The 27,089-nt window shown below is 40.0% G+C and overlaps 1 protein-coding gene and 1 long non-coding RNA gene across 4 annotated transcripts; one reads left to right on the forward strand and one right to left on the reverse strand.

Moving 5' to 3' along the window:
• Nucleotides 1-999: 999 nt before the first annotated feature.
• Nucleotides 1,000-21,918, forward strand: MOB1A (MOB kinase activator 1A). 2 transcript variants are annotated; one of them, XM_025453613.3, is made up of 6 exons: nt 1,000-1,237; nt 6,499-6,662; nt 11,058-11,151; nt 12,985-13,118; nt 16,806-16,969; nt 18,190-21,918. In XM_025453613.3, the coding sequence occupies exons 1-6, from the start codon at nt 1,224-1,226 to the stop codon at nt 18,265-18,267; spliced, it is 648 nt and encodes a 215-aa protein (XP_025309398.1). In that variant the 5' UTR covers nt 1,000-1,223; the 3' UTR covers nt 18,268-21,918. The 2 variants fall into 2 exon arrangements, with proteins under 2 accessions (XP_025309398.1, XP_025309397.1); XM_025453612.3 differs by having other exon boundaries at nt 1,001-1,237; nt 6,496-6,662.
• LOC118351137 (uncharacterized) lies at nt 21,436-27,085 on the reverse strand. Of its 2 annotated transcripts, XR_004805999.2 has the most exons (4): nt 26,773-27,085; nt 26,537-26,686; nt 25,919-26,175; nt 21,436-23,960 (listed from the first exon to the last, which is right to left on the reverse strand). It is a non-coding gene; the product is annotated as an uncharacterized LOC118351137 (long non-coding RNA). The 2 variants fall into 2 exon arrangements; XR_007403071.1 differs by having other exon boundaries at nt 25,919-26,686.
• Nucleotides 27,086-27,089: the final 4 nt, after the last annotated feature.

Raw genomic sequence — 27,089 nt, forward strand, 5'->3', positions numbered from 1 at the left:
TAAAATAAAATAAAATAAAATAAAATATAAAATAAACGAATCTTTAAAATAAGGTAAATGCACCTGAAAACACTTAAAGAAGAAAACAATAGCAAATGTCATCAAGAATATGGAAATATTAGCACCATCAGACGTGCCATGGTGAACATAAAGTGGTCCTGCCAATTCGGAAAACAGTTTGGGAGCTCCTCAAAAAGTTAGACGTATAGTAACCATAGGACCCAGCCACTCCTGAGTATAATACCTAAGAGAAACGAACACATTTGTCCATGCAAAAACCAGTACAGGAATGTTTGTAGCAGCATTACTTGTAATAGCCAAAATGTAGAAAGAACTCCAATGTCCATCAACGGATGAAGAGGTAAACAAAACAGGTATACTCATACAACGGAATATTATTCAAGCCATAAAAAGGAATGAAGTATTGATACAGTGCTACAATGTGGATGAACCTTGCAAACATCATACTTGGTGAAAGAAGCCAGTCACAAGACCATCTATGGTATAATTCCATTTATGTAAAATGTCCAGGTGAGGCAAGTCCATATAAAAAAGGAAGACTGTTGTCAGGGGATGCCAGGAGTGAGGAAGGAGAATGACTGCTAATGGGCTTCTTTTCAGGGTGATGAAAACATTCTAGAATTAGAGATGATGGTTGCATAACTCTGAATAGAGGAAAAATATCACTGGAGTATACATTTTTAAAGGGTGAATTTCATGCTGTGTGAATTACATCTCAACTTAAAAATCAAAAAAAAAATTAAAAAAAAACTGCAGCGCTTTTAGAAACCCCTTGCCCTATAGAGAGGATGCCCACAATCCAAGAGCAAACACCCAGACCAAGCAGAAGGTGAGCCACTCCCCCAAGCCAGGGACGACGACCTGGCCGTGCCTCCAGGAGAGGAAGTCCCGGCTGGGAGGCCGCTGATTGGCTGAGCTCTGGGGGAGGGCGGGGCGAAGAGGGGTGCGCCGAGGCCCTTTCGCAGGGGCGGGGCGGGCAGAAGCCTTCGCTCGCGAGATTTTGCTGGTTCCGCATTTCGGGTCGGCGAGGTGGGGGAGGCGACGCCGCAATTGCACCGGCTAGACCCCCGGTTTAGAGCTGCGGCGCCCGGTGCTTCCGCTGGCCGCGAGCTGAGGACTGGCCGCTTCCTCGTGGTTCCCGCGCGGGCTCCGAATCCAGACCGCGGCGGGGGCCAGCGGCCCCTCCCCTCCGAGGATAGAAGATGAGCTTCCTCTTGTGAGTGTGGCCGGGCTGAGGGTCCCCGGGCTGAAGGCCGAGAGCCAGGGCGAGGAAGGGGCTACCGGAGCCAGAGGCGAGGGCCGGGCCCCGGGGGCCGGGGCGGAGCGGCGGACGCCTGCCTCCCCCTCCCACCTCCTCCCCCGCGGGCCGCGCGGGAGGCCCGGACGTGGGCCCTGGCAGATGGAGGTGAAGGTCGAGGCGGGGGAAGCGGAGCGAGTGGGTTGCGGAGTCGAGAGGCCCCGAGGCCGCCAGTGCCTCCAAAGTTTTCCGCCCCAGCGCGGCTGAGGGCGGAGGGACGACCCGGGGGCGGAGCCCGGAGCCCCGCAGCTGGGCTCCCGATTCCCCTTAAGTCTGGAGCTTTCCAGTCCCGATCCCTGCTGACTTAGCTTTTTACTCCACCGTTATTATGTCACGTTTTAATATCTTCGGTATTAAGTTACCCCCGCGGAAAAACGCTGCCCCAGGAAAACGTGGAGTGCCACAGCTTGAGCAGCTTCAAGTTGAGCTGCCGCCTTGCTTGCAGACTTCTGTCCAACTCGGATTCAGTCAGTCCACTTTGCGATTTTGTGTAGATTTTAGTTAATAATCTGCACCCATCGTGGGGCTCACATTTACGATCCCAAGACCGAGAGTCGCATGCTCTACTGACTGAGCCAGCCAGGCAGCGTTGTGACTTTGTGTAATTAAATTTTCTGGGTAGAATCCTGTTTTAGAGATACGGCCTGGGGCCCAAATGAGTCTTAAACGGAAACTTTTGTAAATTCTCTGATGATTCTTGAGCATGTTAAAGGTTTGGGAAGCATCTCTCCAGCACCTCATTATTTTCAGAAGGCTCTTTCTACCTGATACATTACTTAAATACATGCTGTGTGATTGAGGACACATCCATCACACACATACTTGACATTTTTGTTAGATTTTATTAAAGCACATAGTGTTCTGTAACGAGAATTTATCTAGTTCCTTAATGTGAGGATGTTTTGCTTTGGGAGGCAGGTTATGCTCAGAGACTGAGTTTGTCTTTGCCAGCAATTTATTTAACAAAGGTTTGCTGTAGGATTTTCACAGGCCAGTAGCATACCGGATCATGTCTCAACAAACTAATGAAATACTCCCGAGTCATTGATAGATTAAGTACACTGTTTTTCCGGGCAAGGAGAGATAAAAGAAAGCAAGCCCACGTTTAGTTGAGGTGCTCCTTTCTAGGAGTTGGTACTGAGGAGAGGGGTTGGGCTTAGCCAACCCAGAGCTGAGGTCCAGCTGCCAGCACTAAAGTAAAAGTCCCTTGTTGCCAGGCAACCATGGCGCTGGTGTTGACCAGCAAGTGGGTTTTCCTTCTGGACTGGGCATTTGCCTGGCAGGGGCCGGTTGCCCCAAGGTTTAAGAAAGCCGTTTAGATCAGCCAAGTGTCACCTTGTCCAGACGGAACACTCTCAACTACTCCTCACAAATTCTTGGTATTTATAGTCAAAGTGTCTCCTTGTCATGCTTGCTTCTTCGTAAGTTTTCACTGATAAGCCCCAGCAGGGCCGCTTCAGCTGCCAAACTACTGAGTTATGGGTGAGAACAGATGAGATGATGACATCTCGACACTATTTACCTCATATTTACCTCATTCTTATATGAAAACGACTTTTTTTGGTGTTTGTCATAAACAAGTGGATTAAAACAAATTTCACTTAAGTCATAAACAAGTGGATTTGAAATCTTATCAAACCAATACACAAATTTGGATTCTATCTAGTATTTTGTTATTATAAAATAGCTCTACTGAGAGTATCTTTGTTCAAATCCTTTTTTCCCACCTTTCGATTATATTTTTAGGAGTATGATCAACACAGTGTGATTACCATGTCTGAAAGTTTGTATGATTTAGATGTAATTGTAAATCTCTATATTACTGGAACAAACTTTCCCTCCACCCCCAAGGTCTTTTTTTTAATGAGTTAATGTTTAGTTAGGGGTTTGTTTGTGGGTGCTCACCTGCTTAGTTACTTTTAGGATTAAAACGTGAGGCTGTTTTTTAAAAAAACTGTTTTGTTGACAGGCATTTGAGTTTCCACTTTTTGGCTATTACGAATAATGTAGTTATGAACTTTTGTGTTCAGATTTTTGTATTGGATGTGTATGTTCTCCTCTCTTGGATATATATGTAGAAGTGGAATTGCTGAGTTATATGGTAACTGGTTTAATCTTTTGAGGAACTGCCAAACTTTCAGAGCACTGCACCATTTTGCATTCCCACCAGCACTGTGTGAGAGTTTCAGTTTACGCACACTGTAGGTAGCACTTGTAGTCTTTCTGATTATAGTAATCCCAAGTCGATGTGAAATGTTACCTAATTGTGATTTTACTTTGCATTTTCCTAATGATTAATGAAGGTCAGCATCTTTTTGTATGCTATTGGCCATTTGTAAATCTTCTTTAGAATGTCTATTCAAATTCTGTGATCATTTTTTTTAAAGATTTTATTCATTTATTCATAGGGAGAGAGAGGCAGGGACACAGGCAGAGGGAGAAGCAGGCTCCATGCAGGGAGCCCGACATGGGATTCGTTCCCTCGTCTCCAGGGTTACGCCCTGGGCTGAAGGCAGGTGCCAAACCGCTGAGCCACCCAGGGATCCCCTGTGTGATCATTTTTAAATTGGGTTTTTTGTTTTTGTTTTTGAGTTGTAAGGATTCTTTATCTTAGATACAAGTCCTTTATCACATCTATGAATTGCAAACATTTTTTCCCATTCTGTGGATCATTTACACTGTTTTGATGTCACTTGAAGACAAAAGTATTAATTTAGATGATCATATTAAATCCTGAGAAATCATTTCATGTTTTGTTTTTATTTGTTTTTATTTTTTTTAAGATTTTTATTTATTTATTCATGATATATATATATATAGAGAGAGAGAGAGAGAGAGGCAGAGGGAGAAGCAGGCTCCATGCTGGGAGCCCGATGTGGGACTCGATCCCTGGACTCCAGGAGTGCGCCCTGGACCAAAGGCAGGCGCTAAACTGCTGAGCCACCCAGGGATCCCCTGTTTTGTTTTGTTTTGTTTTGTTTAAAAAAAAAAAAAACAATAATTTTTACACCCAGTGTGGGGCTTAACAACCCCAAGATCAAGAGTTGCATGCTTTACTGACTGAGCCAGCCAGGTGCCCCTTTTGGACACTTTTTGTATATTTACAAAATGGGCTTCCGCTGTACATTTGTCCTTTAATAGGATCTCAAATGACGTTAGATCTTGGCATGTGAATACATGTAGCTTTAACTTGTTCTTAACTAACATTCCAGGCAGCCCAGGTGGATATCAGCGGTTTAGTGCCGCCTTCAGCCTGGGGTGTGATCCTGGAGACCCGGGATCGAGTCCCACATCAGGCTCCCTGCATGGAGCCTGCTTCTCCCTCTGTCTGTGTCTCTCTCTCTCTCTGTGTGTGTGTCTGTCGTGAATAAATGAATAAAATCTATAAAAAAATAAAACATTAAAAAAACTAGTATTCCATGTTATGGATATATCAAACTTATTATTCCTCTTCTAATAAGTGTTAGGATTATTTCCAGATTTTTCACTGTTAAAACCAATCTTGAGAAACACATCCTTATTCTTTTTTTTTTTTTTTCACATCCTTATTCATATCTAGGAGAGATACTTAGAAGTAGAAGGGACGAATTGGGAGCATTTCCTTGTTTATAGATACTATTTATAGATACTGCCTTCCCAAAATATTATACCCTTTACACCTTCACCAAGTATATTATTATTACTTTTTTAAAAAAAGATTTTATTTATTTATTCATGAGAGACATAGAAAGAGAGGCAGAGACACAGGCAGAGGGAGAAGCAGGCTCCTCACAGGGAGCCCGATGTGGGGCTCGATCCCTGGTCTCCAGGGTCATGCCCTGGGCTGAAGGTGGTGCTAAACCACTGAACCACCGGGACTGCCCTCACCAAGTGTATTAAAATATTAATTTCCCTGTACTTAGCTCACACTTAATATAGTTGTCACTTAATCTGACACATTGAAGAAATACAATTTTAATTGAATAGTTTTTCAAATGTTCATTGGCCATTGTATTTTTATTTCTGAATTCCCTATTGATCTCTAGCCCATTTTTCCTTTTCTAAAAGATATTTATTTATTTATTTATTTATTTAAGGATTTATTTATTTATTCATTCATTCATTCATTCATTCATTCATTCATGAGAGGCAGAGAGGGAGGCAGAGACACAGGCAGAGGGAGAAGCAGGTTCCCCACAGGGAGCACAATAAGGGACTCTATCCCAGGAGCCCAGGATCATGCCCTGATCCAAAGACATGCTCAACCACTGAGCCACCCAGGTGTCCCATTTTTCTAAAGGGTCCTTTTCCTTTTTCTTAACAAATTATAGAAGCCTTTTAATATGTAGTTAATACCCTTTTTTTTTTTTTTTACTACTTTGTAATATATGTTGTGAGTACTTTTTTGTCTCTTTGTTACGGAAATTTTAATTCTTATGATTAGAAATCCCTCCATTTTTTCTGGGTTTCATATTCTGTTAGCTTCCTTGCAGATGGTGTGAGATGAGTAAAAATGTTTTTTCCCCAGTAACCAGTTGTCTCTCATTTATTTTCCCTGCTAATAACTTTAAAATGTTAGTGTCATGGGACACCTGAGTAGCCCAGTGGTTGGGCTTATGCCTTTGGCTCAGGTCGTGATCCCAGGGTTGTGGGATTGAGTCCGGCATCTGGTTCCCCACGGGGAGCCTCCTTCTCCCTCTGCCTCTCTGTGTCTCTCATGAATGAATAAATGAAATCTTTAAAATAAATAAAAATAAAATGTTAGTGTCACTTCTGTGGTTTGCTTTGATGGCATCACAGATATTTTGATACAGAAAACTGGATTTTTGAGCTATTCAAAACTTAGGGCTACCTTCCTCTCCCACCATTTTCTATAGGTAGAAATTGAGGTCAAAAGGAGGTTCGTTTTCTCAGACAGTCAGAACTAGTGGCAGATCAAAGACTAGAATCTTATTACACCAGACTACTTCATGAGACACAGTAAAATTGCATTCTATATGAAGTTGTATTGCTAATCCTGATTCTATGTGAGGAAAAAATTTTAAAGCATTTTTTTATGATCATCACCCCTTCCTCATACTGGCACTTTTCAGGAATTTTTTTTTTTTTATTATTTTCAGAACGATTTATATGCCTAAAATTATGCCATTCTGCTTTCAGCCCTAAAAATTAATATATTTTTACTTTCAATCTAATAGCAGCAGCCGCTCTTCTAAAACATTCAAACCAAAGAAGAATATCCCTGAGGGCTCTCATCAGTATGAACTCTTAAAACATGCAGAAGCAACTCTAGGAAGCGGGAATCTGAGACAAGCTGTTATGTTGCCAGAGGGAGAGGACCTCAATGAATGGATTGCTGTTAACAGTAAGTTTTTAATAACATTCAGTTTTGCTGATTTATAGGAACATTTTGCTAAAATCTTTTTGTTATTTTTTACAGGTATAAATAACTGTTGTAGTATAATGGATTACCTATAAGAAATTCATAAACACAAATACATCCAAAACTGTTTTTGTTCTCTTCAGAATACTTGGTTGTATAGCTTGTGTGGTTGGATAGAGACACTGAGGAGAAATGTTGAGTGGTAGGGTGAAATAAAAGATTGGAATATAAAATTCTGCCTCTGGTGGACCATGACTTGGTAGGGAGCCCATCGTCACAATCATACCCACCACCCCCAGCAGCGCTCATCTGCCTGCCCATACACAGAAGTCATTTGGAGTTCTATGGGCAGTCACTTGATTGTTGTGCCTTAGGAGTAGTCAGAAGGAAATTGAGAGAAAACGGGTGGGACCCATGAGCTGTAAGTCACTCAAGTACAAGAAAATGCAGGCATGACATGGAAAGTTATATATACTGAGGCTAGAGATTTGACTATTTGAGGCGATCATTTCTGAGGTGAGATCAGTGCTGGGTGATAAGGTTTAAATCTGTTAGGAACTTTCAGATGTTCCAGGAATTTTTAAACTTCTTTTCTTTTTTTTTTAATTTTATTTATTTATTTTTATTTTTAAACTTCTTAATGGAAAACTTCAAACATACAAAAGTAGAGAAACTAGAACAGTGAATTCTTGGGCATCCATTTTAGCAGTTGGTTTGCGGCCAATTCATGCTTCTATATGTCACCCTGATTATTTTTTTTTTCTTCTCATTTTAATTTCTCCCTTTCCACCTCCATCCCCTCCTCACCTCTCCCCATTCCTCCTGTCTCTCCCCTAGCTTATTCCACACTGGCAGCGAGACACAGCCAGCCCACCTCACCCTGATTGTTTTGAGGTGAATCCCAAATATATTATTTCATCTATGAATATTCCTTCTCTAAAAGACAACAACTCCCCCTTTTAAATGACAGTACTGCCATTTCTTTATGTTAACAAATATCTAGTCAGTGTTCACATTTTCCCTGATTGTCTTCTAAATGTTTCTTTTTTAAAAAAATTGATGGTTGGTTTAAATCTGGACTAATAAGCCATATATGCAGTGTTTCTTGAATCTCTTAATTCACAGGTTCCTCCTCATTGCAGTCTTTTTTCCTTGCTATTTTGTTGCTATTGTTGAAGAAACCAGTTCATTTGTTTACCATAGTATGAATTTTGTTGATTGTATCCCCAGGGCATCCATTATCATGTTCTGCTCTTCCTTTTATTTCCTTGTAAATGTTAGCTCTAGAGTAGCACTGTCCAATAGAACTTCTGCAATGATGCAAATGTTCTGTGTCTGTACTGTGGCCATTTAGCTTTTGAAATGTGGCTAGTGTGACTGGAACTGAATTTTAATGTAAGTAGCCATATGTGGCTAGTGGCTCCCACATTAGCACAGATTTGGAGCTTTGCTCAAATTCAGGTTTGATTTTATTTGTTTTTTTTTTTTTTTTTTTTAATTTTTATTTATTTATGATAGTCACAGAGAGAGAGAGAGAGAGAGAGAGAGAGAGAGAAGCAGGCTCCATGCACTGGGAGCCTGATGTGGGATTCGATCCCGGGTCTCCAGGATCACGCCCTGGGCCAAAGGCAGGCGCCAAACCGCTGCGCCACCCAGGGATCCCGATTTTATTTGTTTGTAAGACTACCTTATAAGTGGTGGCATATACTTCCAACAGTGTCCATAGTGTCTTCCCTGGTGTCCACCTGTTTTTATGTGGTGTTATTCAGCTATTGATAATCACTCCTTTGATTAACACTGTCCAATAGAAGTATAATGTGAGCTACAAATGTAATTTAAAACTTTTTAGTAGCCATATTAAGAAAAATTTTAGGTTTTTTTCAGCACATTAAAAAGCTGTTATTCATATTACAAGAGAAAAAATAAGGGATGTCTGGGTGGTTCAGTGGTTGAGTGTCTGCCTTCGTCTCAGGGCGTGATCCCAGGGTCTTGGGATTGAGTCCCACATTGGGCTCCCCACAAGGAGCCTGAGTCTCCCTCTGCCTATGTCTCTGCCTCTCAGTGTCTCTCATGAATAAATAAAAATAAAATATTTAAAAAAAAAGAGAGAGAGAGAGAAAACAAGATGCAGAACTATGTGATATCTTTTGTATAAGGATAGGTGCTTGGGGCAGGAGACAAAAAAAGTAATGTGGTTATATATATGTAGGGGGAAGCTAGAGTGGTTGGGATTAAGATTAATCTCTATATGTTTTTATAGGTCTTTTGATATGTGAACCATGCAAAACATTATATATTCAGGAAAGACCTTCCTCTGTTCTTTTAACCTAACTCAAATTATCATCTGTTATTCTGAAGGCATCATTGGCCTTCTCTAGCCTTTGATTTTTCTTTGAGACTTTTTGCTGTAGATAGGTTGTTCTCAAACCTTTTAGCCTCAGGATCCCTATATTCTCTAAAAAATTACCGAGAACCCCAAAGAGTGTTTAATTATGTAGGTTGTATCTAGTGATACTGGGTTAGAAATTAAAACTGAGAAACTTTAAATACCTATTTTTTAATTCATCTAAAAATAACAATAAACCCACTGCATGTTAACATAAATATATTTTTATGAAAAATGACCATTTTCCAAAATGAATTTTAGTGTTCTGTGTGGCATTGTTGTACATGTTTGGAAATTTGTTTTCATGTTTGGCTTCATAGGAGACAACTGGATTGTCCTGTCCACTTCCACATTCAGTCTTATAATGTCCCACATCAGGAGCTTCTGGACAACTCCACCGTGCCTCCTGGGAGAACCAGAGTGGAAAGAGCAGTTGAAATGCTCTGACCTCACAGATGTCCCCCTGAAACCGGGGAATCCCGGGACTACATTTTGAGAATAGCTGCTTTAGACCAATAAACCAGCACACCATCTGGGCACACTCTTTGTTTTGAATGAATATTGAATGCCTAAGTATTACTTTCTTAGAAACGTGACTAAAAAAGAGGAAGATTTATTTATTTATTTTTTAAATTTTAATTTTTTTTTTTTTTAAGAGGAAGATTTATAAGTGGGGGAGTTTTATATAAAATTCTTTTTGGAAGATGGAGCTTTTTTATCTATTTGTTTTTTAAGAAACATGGAAAAACCCTAGTTGTTTTTAGGTACTCCTTTAGATGGGGAACTAGAACGTTTTTTAAAACTTTCCAAGGCTTATGTGGGTGTCTTTGCAGAGGAACATTTGACTCAGATAAGCTCATTACTTACCCCCTTCCTCATATTTTCCTTCATATATAGCTGAAGCTCCTATAGGAAGTGTTCCCTGACTGCCACAACCCCTCAGGATGCTGCCTTTTCTCTGAACTCATATGTGTTGTGTTTATGATTCTTTTCAGTTTTGTCCCTTTAGTCAGCTGGAGTCTCCAAGGCAAGGGACATTATTCCATGTCCCTTTTTTCCCCCATATCCTTTTTATATCTTCAATATGTGTTAGGCTTCAGGTTTTTTATGAAAAGATTTTTTTTTAATTTAATTTTTTTATGATAGTCAGAGAGAGAGAGAGAGAGAGAGAGAGAGAGAGAGGCAGAGACATAGGCAGAGGGAGAAGCAGGCTCCATGCACCGGGAGCCCGATGTGGGATTCGATCCTGGGTCTCCAGGATCGCGCCCTGGGCCAAAGGCAGGCGCTAAACCGCTGCGCCACCCAGGGATCCCTGAAAAGATTTTTTTTTTTTTTTTGAAAAGATATTTTAAATGCCTGTTGATACAGCTGATACACCTTCTCCTTCACAGTATATTCTACAATATTCTCTGCTTTTTTCTGACACAAATGGTATAGTCTGGTTCAGATCAATAGGAAGTGATGGATAGGGCAGCCTGGGTGGCTCAGCGGTTTAGCGCCGCCTTCTGCCCAGGGCATGATCCTGGAGACCCTGGATTGAGTCCCATGTTGGGCTCTCTGCATGGAGCCTGCTTCTCCCTATGCCTGTATCTCTGCCTCTCTTTCTTTCTGTGTCTCTCATGAATGAATAAATAAAATCTTTAAAAAAAAAAAAAAAAGAAGTGATGGATATTTTCATTCCCTTGGATATAATCAAATTATATATTCTAATAATATAATAGTCACTATTAAGTTAGAATTACTGCCAAGATTTTATTTTCCTGCTGTTCTATGCTGGCTAAAAGCTTCCTGTATTAAAGTGAATATATATTAAAAGTTAAGTGTGACAACTTAAAAAGAGAAGGGAATTTGCACTATCCCTGTATTATCGAATCTATTGAGGATTTTACAAGAACTTGAAGGCATTGTCCATTTTTCTTTCAACTGAGAGGTCTGATGTTTTATTGTGGTGGCACAAACATTTTAACACAATTCTGCTATTACCTTTCCAGCTGTGGATTTCTTCAACCAGATCAACATGCTATATGGAACTATTACAGAATTCTGCACTGAAGCAAGCTGTCCAGTCATGTCTGCAGGTCCCAGGTACATATACTGCCTATTATATAGGTATTTGAAATGCTAAGTAAAGCTAATCAGTAATTGATATAAATTAAATAATAAAGACTTTATATATATTTTTTTATCTATTTACTTGTGTACAAGCAGTTCAATTTTATGAGTTCCTGAATACTTCCCTTATAAGCTTTTACTTCTTATTAAATACTTTGGTATGTGGTACTTAGTATTTAATTGCATTATAGTAAGTAATGAACGTTCAGGTTTTTTCCTTGTGCTTATTTAGTGTTAATTATTTCCAAGTTGTGCTGCTTTAATTATCTGGCTTAAAGATGCTAGACTGAAAAATTTTGACTATAGGGGCACCTGGGTGGCTCAATTGGTTAAGTGGCTGACTCTTGATTTTGGCTAAGGTCATGAACTCAGGGTCATGGGATTGAGCCCCACATCTGACTCTGTGCTCAACGAGGAGTCTGCTTGAGGATTCCTCTCCCTCTACCCCCCACCCCCGCCCCACTCATGCATGCACTTGAGCCTTCTCTCTCTCTCTCTCTCAAATAAATAAGAAATTTGATTATAATAAATCTTAAGAAATATTAAGAAACATGGAACACTTTATCACCCATAATGTTAATGTGTGTTATCACACACATCAAGGTGTGATAGGATTAATGTTTTAGTGTTTCTTCTTTCCAGTCTCTTTTTCTGATAATAAAGGACTAATTTTATATGGGGATACATGGTATTAAGACATTTACCCCTTGGGAAAAAATTGTCTTCCCTGAATATGCTGCAGGTATAAAGGAAAGAAAAGGTCTCCAATGAGTTTCTTTTTTTTTTTTTTTTTTAATTTTTTATTTATTTATGATAGTCACAGAGAGAGAGAGAGAGAGAGAGAGAGGCAGAGACACAGGCCGAGGGAGAAGCAGGCTCCATGCACCGGGAGCCTGATGTGGGATTCGATCCCGGGTCTCCAGGATCGCGCCCTGGGCCAAAGGCAGGCGCCAAACCGCTGCGCCACCCAGGGATCCCTCCAATGAGTTTCTAGTTCTATTTCTAATTACAGTATTTTGAAGGGATGTTTTTATTTTGTGTTGTTATTCCTGAACCTTCCTTAGAAGAAATTTAAATAAAGTAAATAAGACAAACTTATTAATGGCTTAAATGCTTCACACAGTGAAGTTTTGCAGAAGTCTTATTATGCATTCTAGCTCAGCAAAGGAAAGGTGAAAAAGATGCGTGCCTAAGGGTATTTCTTTAGTACCCTCTCCAGGAAACAATCTTATAATCTTGACTGTATTGTCGATACCTTGATGGCCAGCTGTTGTAGGATATGAGGCATATCCCATCAGTCTCTCACCAGCCCTTAGCACCCTCTGCCAGGAATGTGTGTTCCTTTATTATTCCCAGGGCTGTGTTAAAACATCCATTTTGGCACTGTCAGCTGCCACATTATCCTCCCTTTCTCTTCTAATTATACCTATCCTATTTCAGGATAATTCTGTAGGGGAAAAAAAAAATAGGGCAGCCCCAGTGGCCCAGGGGTTTAGCAACAGCCTTTGGCCCAAGGTGTGATCCTGGAGATCCAGGATCGAGTCTTGGGTTGGGCTCCCTGCATGGAGCCTGCTTCTCCCTCAGCCTCTCTCTCTTTCTCTCTCTCTCTCTGTCATGAATGAATAAATAAATAAATCTTTAAAAAAAAAATTCTATAGGGAAATCTGAGTGATCTTCAGTAGAACTTGAGGTAATTTACTAAAGTTATATGTAACTTCTATTGACAAAATGTAGACCTACTTTGATTGCAAGTTGTACATTTGTTACTGTTTTTGAAAACTATCAGTAAAATCTTTTTCTCTCCAGATACGAATATCACTGGGCAGATGGTACTAATATTAAAAAGCCAATCAAATGTTCTGCACCAAAATACATTGACTATTTGATGACTTGGGTTCAGGATCAGCTTGATGATGAAACTCTTTTTCCTTCTAAGATTGGTGAGTTAATGTTGAATTGTTTTCCTTTTTAACTGATAAATATGTTGCATTCTTTTTAATACTATTACTTTAAAAAAAAATTTGTAATGAAGACTGCCAAATTCCTCTCCAGAAAGATTGTAACCAGTATCTGCCCATGTTTCTTCACTAATATTGCGGTTGGCTACTCATTTTTTACTCATTTTTTTCTGTTCCTATCCTTTGGTAAGATTAGCTCTGACATAAATGTCATATGTGTTTTTTCCTTGATTGCCATATGTCTTATTTTGTTCATGAGGTATTCTTGCTTGTATATAACTTTCTTATTTTGTTCTACTAATTTTTCCTTTACATTGTGTGGATTTTAATACAATGATTAGAAAGATTTTCCCTACTTCAAGATTATAAAAATATTTGTCCTTATTTTCATTTAGTACTTTTGTGGTTTTATTTTTACATTTAAATCTTTATTCTTGGGCAGCCCGGGTGGCTCAGCAGTTTAGCTATATGTTAATCCTTCAAGTCTTCAAGTTTCTTAAGTTTGTTCCTAGACTTTTTGTGTATAATATATATATGTGTGTGTGTGTGTGTATATATATATATATATATAATATCAATAAAAATGATACCTGGCTTCCAAATGGGTTATTGTTTAGTATGTAGAAAAGCTATTGATTTTTTATATAAAATTTCCAAATAAATTGGCCATCAGATTCTTACTGTTTCAGTTGTTTTGGGTTGGTTTTCTTGAGTTTTTAAGTATTCAATCACATCATATTAAGCTAATATTAATTTTGCCTCTTCCTTTCTGATCGGGATGCTTCTTGTGTAACTTGTACCTACTTGCCCCAGAGTAGTGCTGAGTAATGGAGATGATGTGGCAGGACGTCCTTTTTCTTGTTTCCTTACTTTTATGCAGGTGCTTCTAGTACTTCAGCGTTAAGCAGGAATCTTACTTTTGGTTAGACGTATGTGAATCTTTAAAAAATCAGGTGTGGTTGTTGAGTTTTATGATACTTTCCCAGTGTCTGTTGTTGGTTACCATAAAATTTTTTCTGTGTTGTTTGTTTTTTAATGTTTTACTGGAAGAGTATTTTTTATTTGCTGATATTTTGATTAAGATTTTGTCATCGGTATTTATGGATGAGTTCAATCTTTTCATTTTCATTTTGAGTGTGTCTTACAAATGACATGTTGGATTGTCTTTTCTGTTCGTGCTGCTATAATAACAAAACTACCAGAGATTGGATGGTTCGTGAAGAGAAACTTCTCAGTTGTGAAGGCTGGAAGTCCAAGATCAAGGTGCCAGCATAGTCAGGTCTTGTGAAAACCAACTTTTTGGGTTGCAGACTGCTGATTTCTTGCTTCGTCCTCACTTGGTAGAAGGAGCCCGCACAAGTTCTCTGGGGCCTCTTTTATAAGGGCATTAATCCCACTCATGAGGGCTCTGCCCTTGTGACTGAATCACCTCTGAGCCCCACCTCCTAATAGCATCACCTAGGTGGTTAGGCTTTCAACATGGGAATTTTGAGGGGATGCACATATTCAGACCATAGCAGATTCCTTTTTGTGGCCTAATCAGTGGCTCTCTTGGGAGAAAAACTTGTATCATGTTACACCAGGTCTCTTTGCTTTTCGTCGGGTTTTCTGTTTTATTATTAAGTCTTTTATTTCCTTTTTTATGGATTCTTTATTGTATATTGACTGTGCTTGAATATTTCTGTTCAGTTCAGCTTGGAAAGTGCTTGATTTAAGACAAATTACTTCTATCCTTTTATTCATTAAAATCTCCCTCTTATGAAAGACAAAGAATACTTAAAATTTTATTATTTTCTCAGCTTTCCATTCTTCAGTAATCTAGCCTATGTTCTGGAATCCTTTCCCCCCTCAATTAGGCTATTAACCACATCCTATTTCTGCCAGTTATTTATTCTTACTAGTTAGAACTGTTAATGACTCATTTTGAACTAACCAAATTATTACTGTTCCTTTTGTTAACAAGATGCATATTTGTAAATTCTGAGAGGAGTTTGACTTAAAAATCCATGTTCAGGGCAGCCCAGGTGGCTCAGTGGTTTAGCGTCTGCCTTCGGCCCAGGGCGTGATCCTGGAGACCCGAGATCGAGTCCCACATCGGGCTCCCTGCATGGGGCCTGCTTCTCCCTCTGCCTGTGTCTGTCTCTCTCGCTCTCTCAAGAATAAATAAATAAAATCTTAAAAAAATCCATATTCAATATGCGAGCGTAAGACCCTAGTCCAGAAAAACATGCCTACAGGTTCCAGAATAATGTTTGAAATGCTAGTTGTTGGGGGCATCTGGTTGGCTCCATTGGTAGAGCATGTAACTCTTGATCTTGGGAGATCATGAGTTCAAGCCTCATGTTAGGTGTAGAGCTTACCATAAATAAAGAAATAGAAAGAAATAGAAATAAGGAAAGGAAAGGAAGAAAGTTTTTAAAAATGTAAATATCAGTTGTTAGCCAAGATTGGGGAAGGGGGGATCAGAAAAATTAGCTTGCAAGAGCAAAATACACTAAATTCCAGGCTTTTAAGGACTAGTTAAGAAATAAATTTAAATACAGGAAAGGAGAAAGTGTTTTAACCCTTGTTTTCTGAAAGATTGAAGAAAAAAATGTTTCTTGAGTAGTGTTGTGGAATAACCTTTAAGGCTATCTGATCTGGGTTATTTTGGAAGCTGATGCCCTCTTATATGTTCATATACTGTACTCCGTGCCACTTGTATTGTCTTTCTCCTGTCCCTTTTTCCCAAGACTTTGATCATGTCAGCTGGAATTCTCAGGAATATGAACAGTCACATCCCCAGTGAACCACTGGAGAGAGATTACCAAACCCTTTCCTGGTTCTTTCCTAAGGAAGCGTTTATTTTCTTGCAAAATAGTGAGGTGCTCTTCCTCCCTTTTTCAGGAAACTTGTCCCTATCTTGTATTACAGGAAAATGAAAATAGCACTTTGAAAAGATAAAAAATTGCAGACTCCTAATTTAAGAAAGAAAAGTGGTTTTCAGAGTAATTCAGAAGATAAAATACTTTTTATCCATAGTCAGTAGTTTATAATGTCTTTTCCTTTTGCTTAGTTTTCATTCCTTGTTGAATGTGTGTGTGTAAAATTTATTTTTAGAATTAAGCATTACAAAAATTTTTATTTATAGTCAAAATACTTGTTGCATTTAATCTTAAGAAACTCTTAAGTATTAAACAGCTAAAATTATGTTTATTTTAACTTGGATTCAGCAGCATCTTATAAACCTAATGCCTGTGCCTGTTCTTCTAAGGCAGTCAAAAATAGTGTGCTATGTGAGAATACCTCTATACTTACATTTGTTTGTTTTAAAGATTTTATTTTATTCATGAGAGACACAGAAAGAGAGAGAGAGAGAGAGGCAGAGACACAGGCAGAGGGAGAAGCAAGCTCCATGCAGGGAGCCCGATATGGGACTCGATCCCAGGGCTCCAGGATCACACCCTGAGCCAAAGGCAGATGCTCAACTGCTGAGCCACCCAGGCATCCTTATGTTTGGGTTTTTTTCTCTCTTTTAAAAAATGTATATGGAAAATAGGTTTATATTTGTAAATGTGTGCATTTGTGTCACACATGCATACATGCATGTGTTGCTTATGGCAGCTTCTAAACTTCCTGCTGTTCAATTAGATAAAAGACCAATTGATAGATATGTGTGTTTGATTACAGGTGTCCCATTTCCCAAAAACTTTATGTCTGTGGCAAAGACCATTCTGAAGCGTCTCTTCCGGGTTTATGCCCATATTTATCACCAGCACTTTGATTCTGTGATGCAGCTGCAAGAGGAGGCTCACCTCAACACCTCCTTTAAGCACTTTATTTTCTTTGTTCAGGTAAGTTGAACCATGTTCACTTCTTTGTCCTTTGACTTGGTCTCATTTGGTAATTTTAATTTAGAGCAATTTATAGAGTTGTCTAATTTATAGATGTAGAGCAAAGTATGAGCAGAGGTCTCTCTTTTCTCTTTTCCATGTTGTTTATTTCATTAGTGGGCATCACAACAGAGAGAGCATCACCCCCATTTTAGGCCGTCTGCCTCTGGCTGCCCTGCCAGTTCTCTGGTTAGGATAGGACAGGGAGCACCAAAACTCCAGGATAGCTTGTCCATTTCCTCCTGCTCCATGAAGGGACGCTATGGGAAAATGTCTGCAGTTGGTTTATTTATAAGAAGTCTATGTGTAGGAGAGAAACTTTTGGAAGAACATGTTAGCTGCTGTCTTGGTTTAAGTTTCCAGAAGTCTCATTTCAGGTCAAGTCTTATGAAGTCAGCAGCTAGAAACTTAAAAAGGACCATCTCCTTCAAAGATGTGGCTTTTTTCCTTATGGGCCCTTTATTGGAATTGGAACTCTTTAAAATCAAAATAATTGGCATTGTTTGAAAAAGATATTAAAGAATTGGTACTCCTTTAGCAACTTTAGAGATATATAATTCTATATGCAAAATGTATATACGCCTACCCAGATAGCTGTTTTTTTGACAGAAAAGCCAGTAGTTTTATAGTAGATACTGTGTATTTCAATTATATTGTGCCACACAGAGGAAAATGTACTGTGCTCTTCTCTGTCTGCCTTCTGAGGTTGTTGCATGGCATGGATGTAGAGAGTATAGGTGCTGATGCAGGTATATAGATACAGATACACAGTGGATCTAGATACAGATAAAGGACAGAGTTGTAGTAGGGCTATAGTATAGATGTAGGTATAGTATAGACCTATGAAAGGCAAAGGTCCACTGCCCCGGAAGGTGGCCACTCTCAAGTTCATTGTGTTAGGTTAAGATAATTTCCATGTAAATGCAAACATATATACAATTTTAATTTTAATGTTTTACACAGTGAGGATCATGCTAATATACAGTTGCTTATTTGCTAAGTCTCTTGTATTTTAAAAAATGTGTAAAAATGATCCCATTTTAGAATGTTCAGAGAGATCATGTCATCTTTTCTTTTTTTTGGATTTTGGAAAACCAGGGTTGGGAATCCCTTCTCTGAAGACATTTATGGAATTTTAATTTTAGGCCTATTTTAAAATTTTGCTTTTCTTCTCTTTTTAGGAGTTTAATCTGATTGATAGGCGTGAGTTGGCACCTCTTCAGGAATTAATTGAGAAGCTTGGATCGAAAGACAGATAAATGTTTCTTCTAGAATACAGTTGCCCTCTTGCTTCATCTGCTAGAGCTATCTTATTGCTATCTCTGATAAACTAGTGATACAGACTTCAAGAAAATAGGAAAAAAGACACCTGTAGTTTGTGTCTACTGATAAAATTGTCCCAAGGTAGATTGGCCTAATCACTTCAGTGAGAAATTCAAGATACAGCTAAATTTGAGGCACTGTGTGACCACTCTTGTTATTGTCAGAGTTATACTTGGTTATCATATGTGATGACTAACATGTAGTCTATTAGTTTACTTATTTTACTGAAGAAAATGATTGTGTCACATGACAGCATATAATGGCTATTGAGACTTTCCACCAATACTTTATTAACAAGTTTCCAGAACAAATTACCTAATAACACAATCAGATCAGTTCTATTCTGCTTTTATTTACAAATAGAAGAGGTTTTTTTTAAGTTTCCTTAAGATTTAGAACATTTCTGTGTTACTTTGGATAACGTTTTAAAGTTTGAATGCTAGTGTTTTTATAGATAAGAATATATATATATATGTTTATTTTTTCAAAATCCATGATTACAGTTTAAATCCTCATATGACCCATATGGTATGGGAGTAACCAGAGTTATTTCTAAAATGACTTTATTTTTTAATCTTTATTTGGGATTTTATTCACATAAAACTATCTAAAGTTTTAGGAGTATGTATATCAGAAATAATTTTCTTAAGGCATGTAAGGTAATCTTGTACATTTTTATTTTGAAATGCTTCATTTAGATTAATTTTAATAGGTAGCTTTTGTCTGAGAAAAAGAAAACTCAAACAAATTATGACAAATTTAGGTGTCAGAACCACTATTTTCATTCATGTTGTTTTTCAGAGCCCTTGAAATCCCGGAGAAGAAAATGGGAGAAAGTACTCAGAGTACTTGATTATTTTGAGTGTCCTTTGAAACAAAAACAAGAATTACTTCTTTTTGTTTTTATCGTGACTTGAGACTTAGTTAAGAGTAGTGTAGAAATGCCCAAACTTCATTGATAAAACTTAAGGAAGACCATAATAAAAAACCTTGAAGGTATATACATTTTATAACACAATTTAAAGTTTGGTGTGCTTGTGTGTGTGTGTGTGTGTGTGTGTGTGTGTGTGTGTGTGTAAAGGAAACAAAATGGGAGAAATAAGTATAAATTCTTACTTCATTCTGTGAGTAGTCAAAGGTTGTACTTAATCCTGTTATAATTGTTTTTGTATCAAAACTTGAAATTCTTCTGTTTCTATTGGGGTTAAAAAAAAAAGTCTTCCCTGTTAGTGAAATAAAAGGTCTAATTTTTATTAGGTTTCTAAGATTTAGTAAACGCCAGCTACCTGTCAAGAATGTACTGGGCACAGGTATACCGCCAAATTGCCCAGCTGGTATTGCTTGAAGTCCATCAGCATTCTGTATGATTTCATACCTGGGATTTTTGCAGAGTGCTCACCAACTCCCTTGGTGGCTTTAATAAAAGGTTAGATTGGTTAGGTTTTTAAATTTATTTTTATTAGTCCACTTAAATATAAAGAAAAGAATTGCTTAGGAACTCCATTTTTATAATAACTCAATTTCATATCGAGATATGCAGAATTTTACAGGAAACAAAATTTTCATCTTATTTAGGTTGAAACCATACATCATTGTCCAGGAATTAAAAAGTGGGATAGGGGCAGCCCGGGTGGCTCAGCAGTTTAGCGCTGCCTTCAGCCCAGGGTGTGGTCCTGGAGACCCAGGATCCAGTGCCACGTCAGGCTCCCTGCATGGTAATAGAGCCTGTTTTAAAAAAAAAGAAAGAAAAAAAAAGTGTGATAACCCCTTGTAAAAAAAAAGAAAAGCCCTCTGAAACATTCCACAGTCCATGTTTTAAGCTTATCCAAAGGTACCTGTCAGGAGTTCTGTGTGTTTGTGTTGATCATTTATGAACAAGAAAGCAGGTTTCTCTAGACTTTGGCTTTAATTAAGTCTTCAAGAAATGAAATCTTCTTTTTCAACTAGGGTTGTACTTTCCATCATTACTCATATTTCACATGGTTCTTAAAGGAGTTCTCACTTTTCTCCATTTATTTTCAGTGATAGAAATCCTCTCTCTTTGTGACTCCCTCCCAAAATAAACCAAAGATGGTCACATGCTAGACATAAATAAAAAGTTTTTGGTAATTTGAGACTCAGAATATCCTTTTTAAAAAATAATAATAACACATTACCAGGCTCCCAGGCTAATCAGGCTTAACTAACAATGCACCTAACCATTACGTTAACACTACTTGTTAACATCTAAAGCCAGAGAGTAGAGAGCAAGAAAACTAGAGGAAGGGGAGAGGATGAGGCCCTCCTGACCAGGCTAGAGAGCAGCCTTTGAGAAGAGTTGGAAGAAATCCAACTGTCTTGGGCTCGTCTTCCTTGTGACTTATCTCTCTGTGTCTGAGGTCTGCCTGTATACCACATTCCCTGCCCCTCTAAGTCAGCCCCACTGACCTCCTGTCAATGTCTGACCACGGCTCCTCACCCCTGGGTACAGTCATGGAGAGTGCTTGCTAAATTATGCAGGTAGTCCTATGGTGCCTAGTTGCTGGGCCATTAAAAAACTATTGGACCACGATGTGCAGATTTTTGTTTAAATATTGAAACTTACTCATAACTACGGTTTTTGTTTTGATAGCCAAATGTCTCCTTTATTCTCCAGACTGTGAATAAAGTGATTTTTAGAGGGCTGCCAGCAACAAATAGTTCCATCTTAGACTTGTATAGCCCTAGCTTCGGTAGCTGCCTATTTGAGAAATGCAAATCTGTACTCATGACTTTGACAGCAAAAGGAAAGCCTTCCTAGCAGTGCAGTGGCAAGGGGAGCAATCCACTGGTGATTTTAACTTTTGCAAACATTGTTGAGGTTTTCTGATGATACCATTGGCTTTCTCTCTGAACAGTGAGGTTATACTAGAAGTGGAGCTTCTGAACGTCATATCATTATCTCATCAGCATAAACAAATCAGCCCCAAAGAGCACAAGTCTTAGAAATCTATTTCTGAGCAGCAGTAGTCCTGGTGTTTGTGTTACCTTCCTGGCCACAGGAGATGGTCTCCTGCCAGAGAACCCTGCCCTGACAAATGCTGGCTGAGCCCTTTCAACAGGGATGTTATTTTTTCCTGATACCAGTTCAGTGTGTGGATTTGATTCTTACTATTGTAGAATTCTGGCAAAGAGGCAAAATAGTCCGTCAGTCATCCTGTGTGTTCACATTAGATTTTGATATTTCAGACTATAAATGGCTTAGAGGGATGATATTATCTGTGATAACAGTGACTTTATTGAAGCAACTGCATTGAAATCCACTAGGGTTTTCTCTCATTCTCAAATTCCATTCCAAACAAGTATTCTGTAAATCCAAATGGATTACCAGTGTGCTATAGGTTTTTTGTAGAACATTTTTGTTTGGTCTACATCAAAAATAGTTTGCATAAGTTAGTCCTGGTTACCATCTAAAATATTTTTAAGTGTTCTTTACATGAAAATTTATGTTGTATTTTTAAACCTTTAGGAGCTTTATCTATTTTTCTAAGTCAGTTAATTGTACTTTTAAAGAAAGTATTTTGTATCTACTTTTGTAACTTCATCAGAATAAAATATATGAAAAGAAATGACTGATTAAAGTTTGTGTCTCAACACACTTTTTTTTTTTTTAAGTTTTTACTCATTTGAAAGGGGGAGAGTACTCATGTAAGTACCCCTGAGCGAGGGGAAGGGCAGAGGGGGATGGAAAGAGACAAGCAGACTCGACACTGGCTGGATCTCATGACCCCGAGACCACGACCAGAGTCAAGCACAAAGCCTACTGAGGCACTCAGGTACCCCTCAGCACACTTATTTCTATTTAAATGTAAAACAAGATTTTTGCTTCTCTAGAAGATGGTCTTTGCTTATTTAGTAGCTAAAATGTTTCCTCAACTCTTAGAGGAAAGGGAAGTCTCTAAATAAATATTCTGTAATACCAGGTCCTGACTCCCCAAGAAACAAACTACGCCTATGACTATAGTGGCTAAAACCCATCCCGGACAAATTCATAATCTCTTCCTGCACTAACCAAGCTGACCTCTTTTGCATATTTCTAGTTGTGAGATTGAGAAAAGGGAAGAGGGGAGAATGGACTCAAGATTTTCTGACCTTGAACTGAGTGCTCAGCATATCTATAAGACATCACCCACCCCAATCAGCCAGTTTTTATTACAGTAGGAGAAATACTAATTTTAGAGGTCCAAATCACAGGTGCCCCATTTTAATTCAAAATAGCAATGCTAGGGGTCCCTGGGTGGCTCAGGGGGTTTAGCGCCTGCCTTCAGGCCCAGGATGTGATCCTGGAGTCCTGGGATGGAGTCCCGCATCGGGCTCCCTGCATGAAGCCTGCTTTTCCCCTTGCCTGTGTCTCTCATGAATAAACAAGATAGCAATGGTAGAATTGTTTTGACCTTTTGATTAAAGTTTAGAAGTTAATGTGGCTAAATAATGTGGGTTAATACTCCTGTTTTGTAGAAGATACAAATAAACTCGATCAGTTTTGGATTTTGGTAATATTTCGATAGGATTAAAGTCACTCACAAAAACATAAGGGTGTCCAATGGCTAAGTTTATTTTTTTATATATTTTTAAAAAGATTTTATTTATTCATGAGACATACATACAGAGAGAGAGAGAGAGAGTCAGAGATAGAGGCAGAGGGAGAAGCAGGCTCCATGCAGGGAGCCTGACGAGGGGCCTCGATCCTGGGTCTCCAGGATCACACCCTGGGCTGAAGTCAGTGCTAAACCGCTGAGCCACCAAGGCTGCCCTGAAAGTTATTTTAAACTTTATAAATGAGTCGTAGAGTAGCCCAAATAATCTTTGGGAGTGCGAGAGTCAGGCTTCAAAGCTACACAGCCAGAACGATGCCTAAACCGTGTCTCGGGCCCCCTAGCTAATAACTCCTTGCTGAAGGGCTTGGAATGGACACTACAGCCTGCACCATTATTGCTGGCCACTAGATGTCAGTCTCTGGGCCAGGGCCTCCTCAAAACTAGATGCATCAGTCCTGACTAGAATTTAAAAATTTACCTAGAACTGTCTTCCTTTGCTGTGTCTTCCTAATAAAAACTGAACATGGGTGCCAAATTTTTAAAAAGAAACAAAACATGGGCGCCTCAAATTTGGTAGATCCTTGGTCATATACCTCTGTCCTGGCTGCCAGAGAGGCTGGGGTTTTCTGGATTTTACTTGGAGGTTTAGAGTTCACAGCAAAATTGATGCTGGATGTGCCAAAAGTTTGGACTGGCTCCTGCTCTGACTTTTTTGTTCCTGCTCTGTGAAAAGATAAGGGAGTTTTCACTAGCATGTAAGTTTCTGGGCACACTGTTTTAACCCAACTGATATTTTTTGTACCATATTTGCAAAGTGAAGGAAGTCGATTATTGATTCAGATTCTGGCCCACCTCTTTTCTTGTGCCTGATGAGCGCTTTGAATACCACTTCTTTAGGGAAACCTACCTGTTAGGGGAGTCTTCAGCAGGTTAATCCTTACAGCCACCTAGGAAGGGGGCAGGAACTGAGAGGTATGTTAAGAATTTTTCAGTGTTTTTCAGAAGGTGGCACAAATGCTCTGACTTCACATAGCGAGTTCATAGTGAGTCCAGCTAGTTCCTCTGGGATGCATCTGTAAAAATTCCATGTGTTCAGGTGTGCTAGGAGGGTCTAGAAAAATGACTATAAGCATACCTATGAGGTAAAAAAAAAAAAAAAAAAAAGTATCCAAAAAGATCCTCCTGAAGGACTTTTTTCTGTGATTAGTTCAGATGTAAATATAAGTATGAAAGCTGGGAGTTGACAATGAACCAATATAAGTGAAGATAAAAGATAAGAGAATCTCAAGTTTAGGGCAAAAAGGATAAAATGCAGAAGGAATAGACCCATTTCCTGGGACTAAAGCTATGACATTTTTAATCATAACAAAGTAAAACTGGCCTTTTAAAAAATAATAATAATAAAAAAGTAAAATTGGCCCTTTATTTGCTTCTATCATCAAGGGTAACTTGAGGTAACTTTTTATGTTTAGTTAGAATAAATATGGAAGCCCAAGATTGGTGAGACTATTCTGCAAATCCTTTCCTAAAAAGGTTCAAATTCACACTACGGAGCTAGAGTGGCTAAATCACTGTCAGCTCTGTTTGGTAATCCTAGTGTGTGCACTCTTTGTTCATGCCACGCTGGGCAGCTGACAAAGCGGACAGAATCAAGACCCTGTGGCGGAACTTCGGAACCACTGGGAAAAACACACCTACATAAATTGGTAGCTCTGAAGGGCCATATGTGCAATAAATGTGATGCACAAGTTGTGAGCTCTTGTGTTTACTGTGGGGCAATCAGAGGTGGCTGCCTGGAGAAGACAAGGCTTGAAGTTTCTTATAAGACAGGTCACGGCATAAGCAAGCTTGTAGCATAGCTTGTACAGGGAGGGACCAGCTGTCCAGTATTACTGAAGGGTGGATTTCAGTTGGACAGGGAGGTAGGGGTTAAATCAAAGAACTTAGGTTTTTGCCAGTAGGTGATGGAGAGTCAGAAGGATTTTAGATAAGCAAGCAATGGACAGGTTTTCAGCTCAGACGGCTCTGACAGCAGTGTAGAGATGCAAAGGGAACGATCCTAGGGCAAGACCAATGATCCAAAATACCCCTAACAATGTGAGCAATAGTGAAATTAGGAGGAAGAGGAAGGTTGAGGATAAGCAAAAGTACTGATTTTCAATAAAGGGGGAATTCTTGCAAATACAAATCAGTGAGCCTAACGTGGGTCTCTTACAAGTGACAAACCCAACCAACTGAAGCGACTTTAGTGCTCGTTTCTGGCACCACTTGACACACAGTGTCAAACATCTGTCTCTAGCTCCTTCTTCTGTATCTACTCCATTTACAAACTGGGTGCCATGCACGATTGTAAAGATTGTAAAGATGGCAGCCAGCAGTAGGCTCTCTAACAGTTTAGCAACTCAGTGGTAAAGGGCCATCTCTAGTTTTGTCTCTAGACCAGCTCTCAATGGGCTGGCTCGGATCATGTGACCAACCCAAACCAATCCGTGACTGATTGGCCAGCCCCGGGTCATGGGACCACTCCTGAAGCTGGGGATAGGTCGACCTCATCTGAGCCACCTGGTCTGAGGAGCAAAGGGGGTTCACTACATAACCCGGGGAAAAAAATATTTGTGGTAGTTTTAATTACAACAGTGAAGAAAAATTTAAAGTTAGCAGGTTATCTCTAATCCCACACCAACCCTGATGTTTAAGAAATCAAGCAAAAGATGTAAGAAGTTATTGGAGTAATCCAAAGGAGAAATTATGAGACCCCAAACACAGAAGTCACTCCATTAATACTGGAATGAATTAAGCATGGATTCAGGTGATCACTTTCAAGAGCAACTGTCGGTCTGTCCCACTTATCCAAATGCAACACCGTGAACTTGGGCGTAGGCTGGACAAGTACTGGTGAAGCCTGCGGGGCATACCCGACCCCATGCCGCAAAAATACACTGCTAGTGAGAGAAAGGGCTTGGTCCGGTTTTGGCTCTGACGTCTGTCTGAATTACTCTAGAGGTGGGGCAGGTTTGCTGGACAATCTTACCCGTCCTGAAGGAGGCAGCTTCCACTACATTCGCAGGACTCCAAGGTGGGTGGCTCCAGCCTACTTTTCTGCTGGGCCATGTCCTCCTGCAGGGACCTTAAACCCAGGCACATCCAAACCTGAGTTTGTCGGGGCACCTGGGTGGCTCTGCGGTTGAGCATCTGCCTTCCACTCAGGCCTTGATCCCGGGGTCCTGGGATCCAGTGCCACATCGGGCCTGCTTCTCCCTCTGCCTGTGTCTCTGCCTCTCTCTGTGTCTCTCGTGAATAAATACATAAAATCTTAACAACAACAACAACAACAACAACAACAACAACAACAACAACAAACCCCCCACCAAAAAACAAAATCTGAGTTTGTCGGTCCCCTTCACCCACCGCACTGTCCAAGCCAGGCTCCTTTCTCACCCTGGCCTCCGGATCCATTCACTCCATTCCCTTCCCCTCCCAAGTTTCCAAACCCAGTCCCCCATCCTGCTGCCCCAGCTCTGGTGGAGGCTTCACATCTCACCCAGACCTTCGTGGTAGCCTCAGAACTTCTGTCCCCGTCTCCAATGTCAGTCCCCCCCACAGCCCCTCCTCTTCGCAGGAGCCCGAACGATCTTTCTAAAACGCAAACCTGGGGATCCCTGGGTGGCTCAGCGGTTTAGCGCCTGCCTTTGGCCTCGGGCGTGATCCTGGAGTCCCGGGATCAAGTCCCACATCAGGCTTCCTGCATGGAGCCTGCTTCTCCCTCTGCCTGTGTCTCTGCCTCTTTCTCCCTCTATGTCTATCATGAATAAATAAATAAAATCTTAAATATATATATATATATAAATTCATTAAAAATAAAATAAAATAAAATAAAACGCAAACCTGAGAACGACGCCGCTCTTCATGTCCCTCCACGTCTCCCCTGTTCTGGAGGGAGAAACCCCCACTCCCCAGTTGGGAAGCCAGGTTGCGGGCGGTGGGGATGGAAGGGAGCTGTCCTACCTCGGGCCCGAGGGGCAGTGCGAGGACCTCGGCGTCTGCGGGCTGGGCAAGAAGGGCGCGCTGCTGGGGCGGCCCCGCGGCGTCCGGAGGCTCTCCGCGCCGGGAAGGGCCTGGAGCTCGCCGAGCAGCAGGTTCCGCGCAGGCATCCCCGCGGCGAGGGCCGGGCCGGGCCGGTCGGGGCGGCTCGCGGCCTCCGG

The sequence above is a fragment of the Canis lupus genome, chromosome 17 (genome assembly GCF_003254725.2).
Source record: "Canis lupus dingo isolate Sandy chromosome 17, ASM325472v2, whole genome shotgun sequence".
Taxonomy (NCBI): Eukaryota; Metazoa; Chordata; class Mammalia; order Carnivora; family Canidae; genus Canis; species Canis lupus.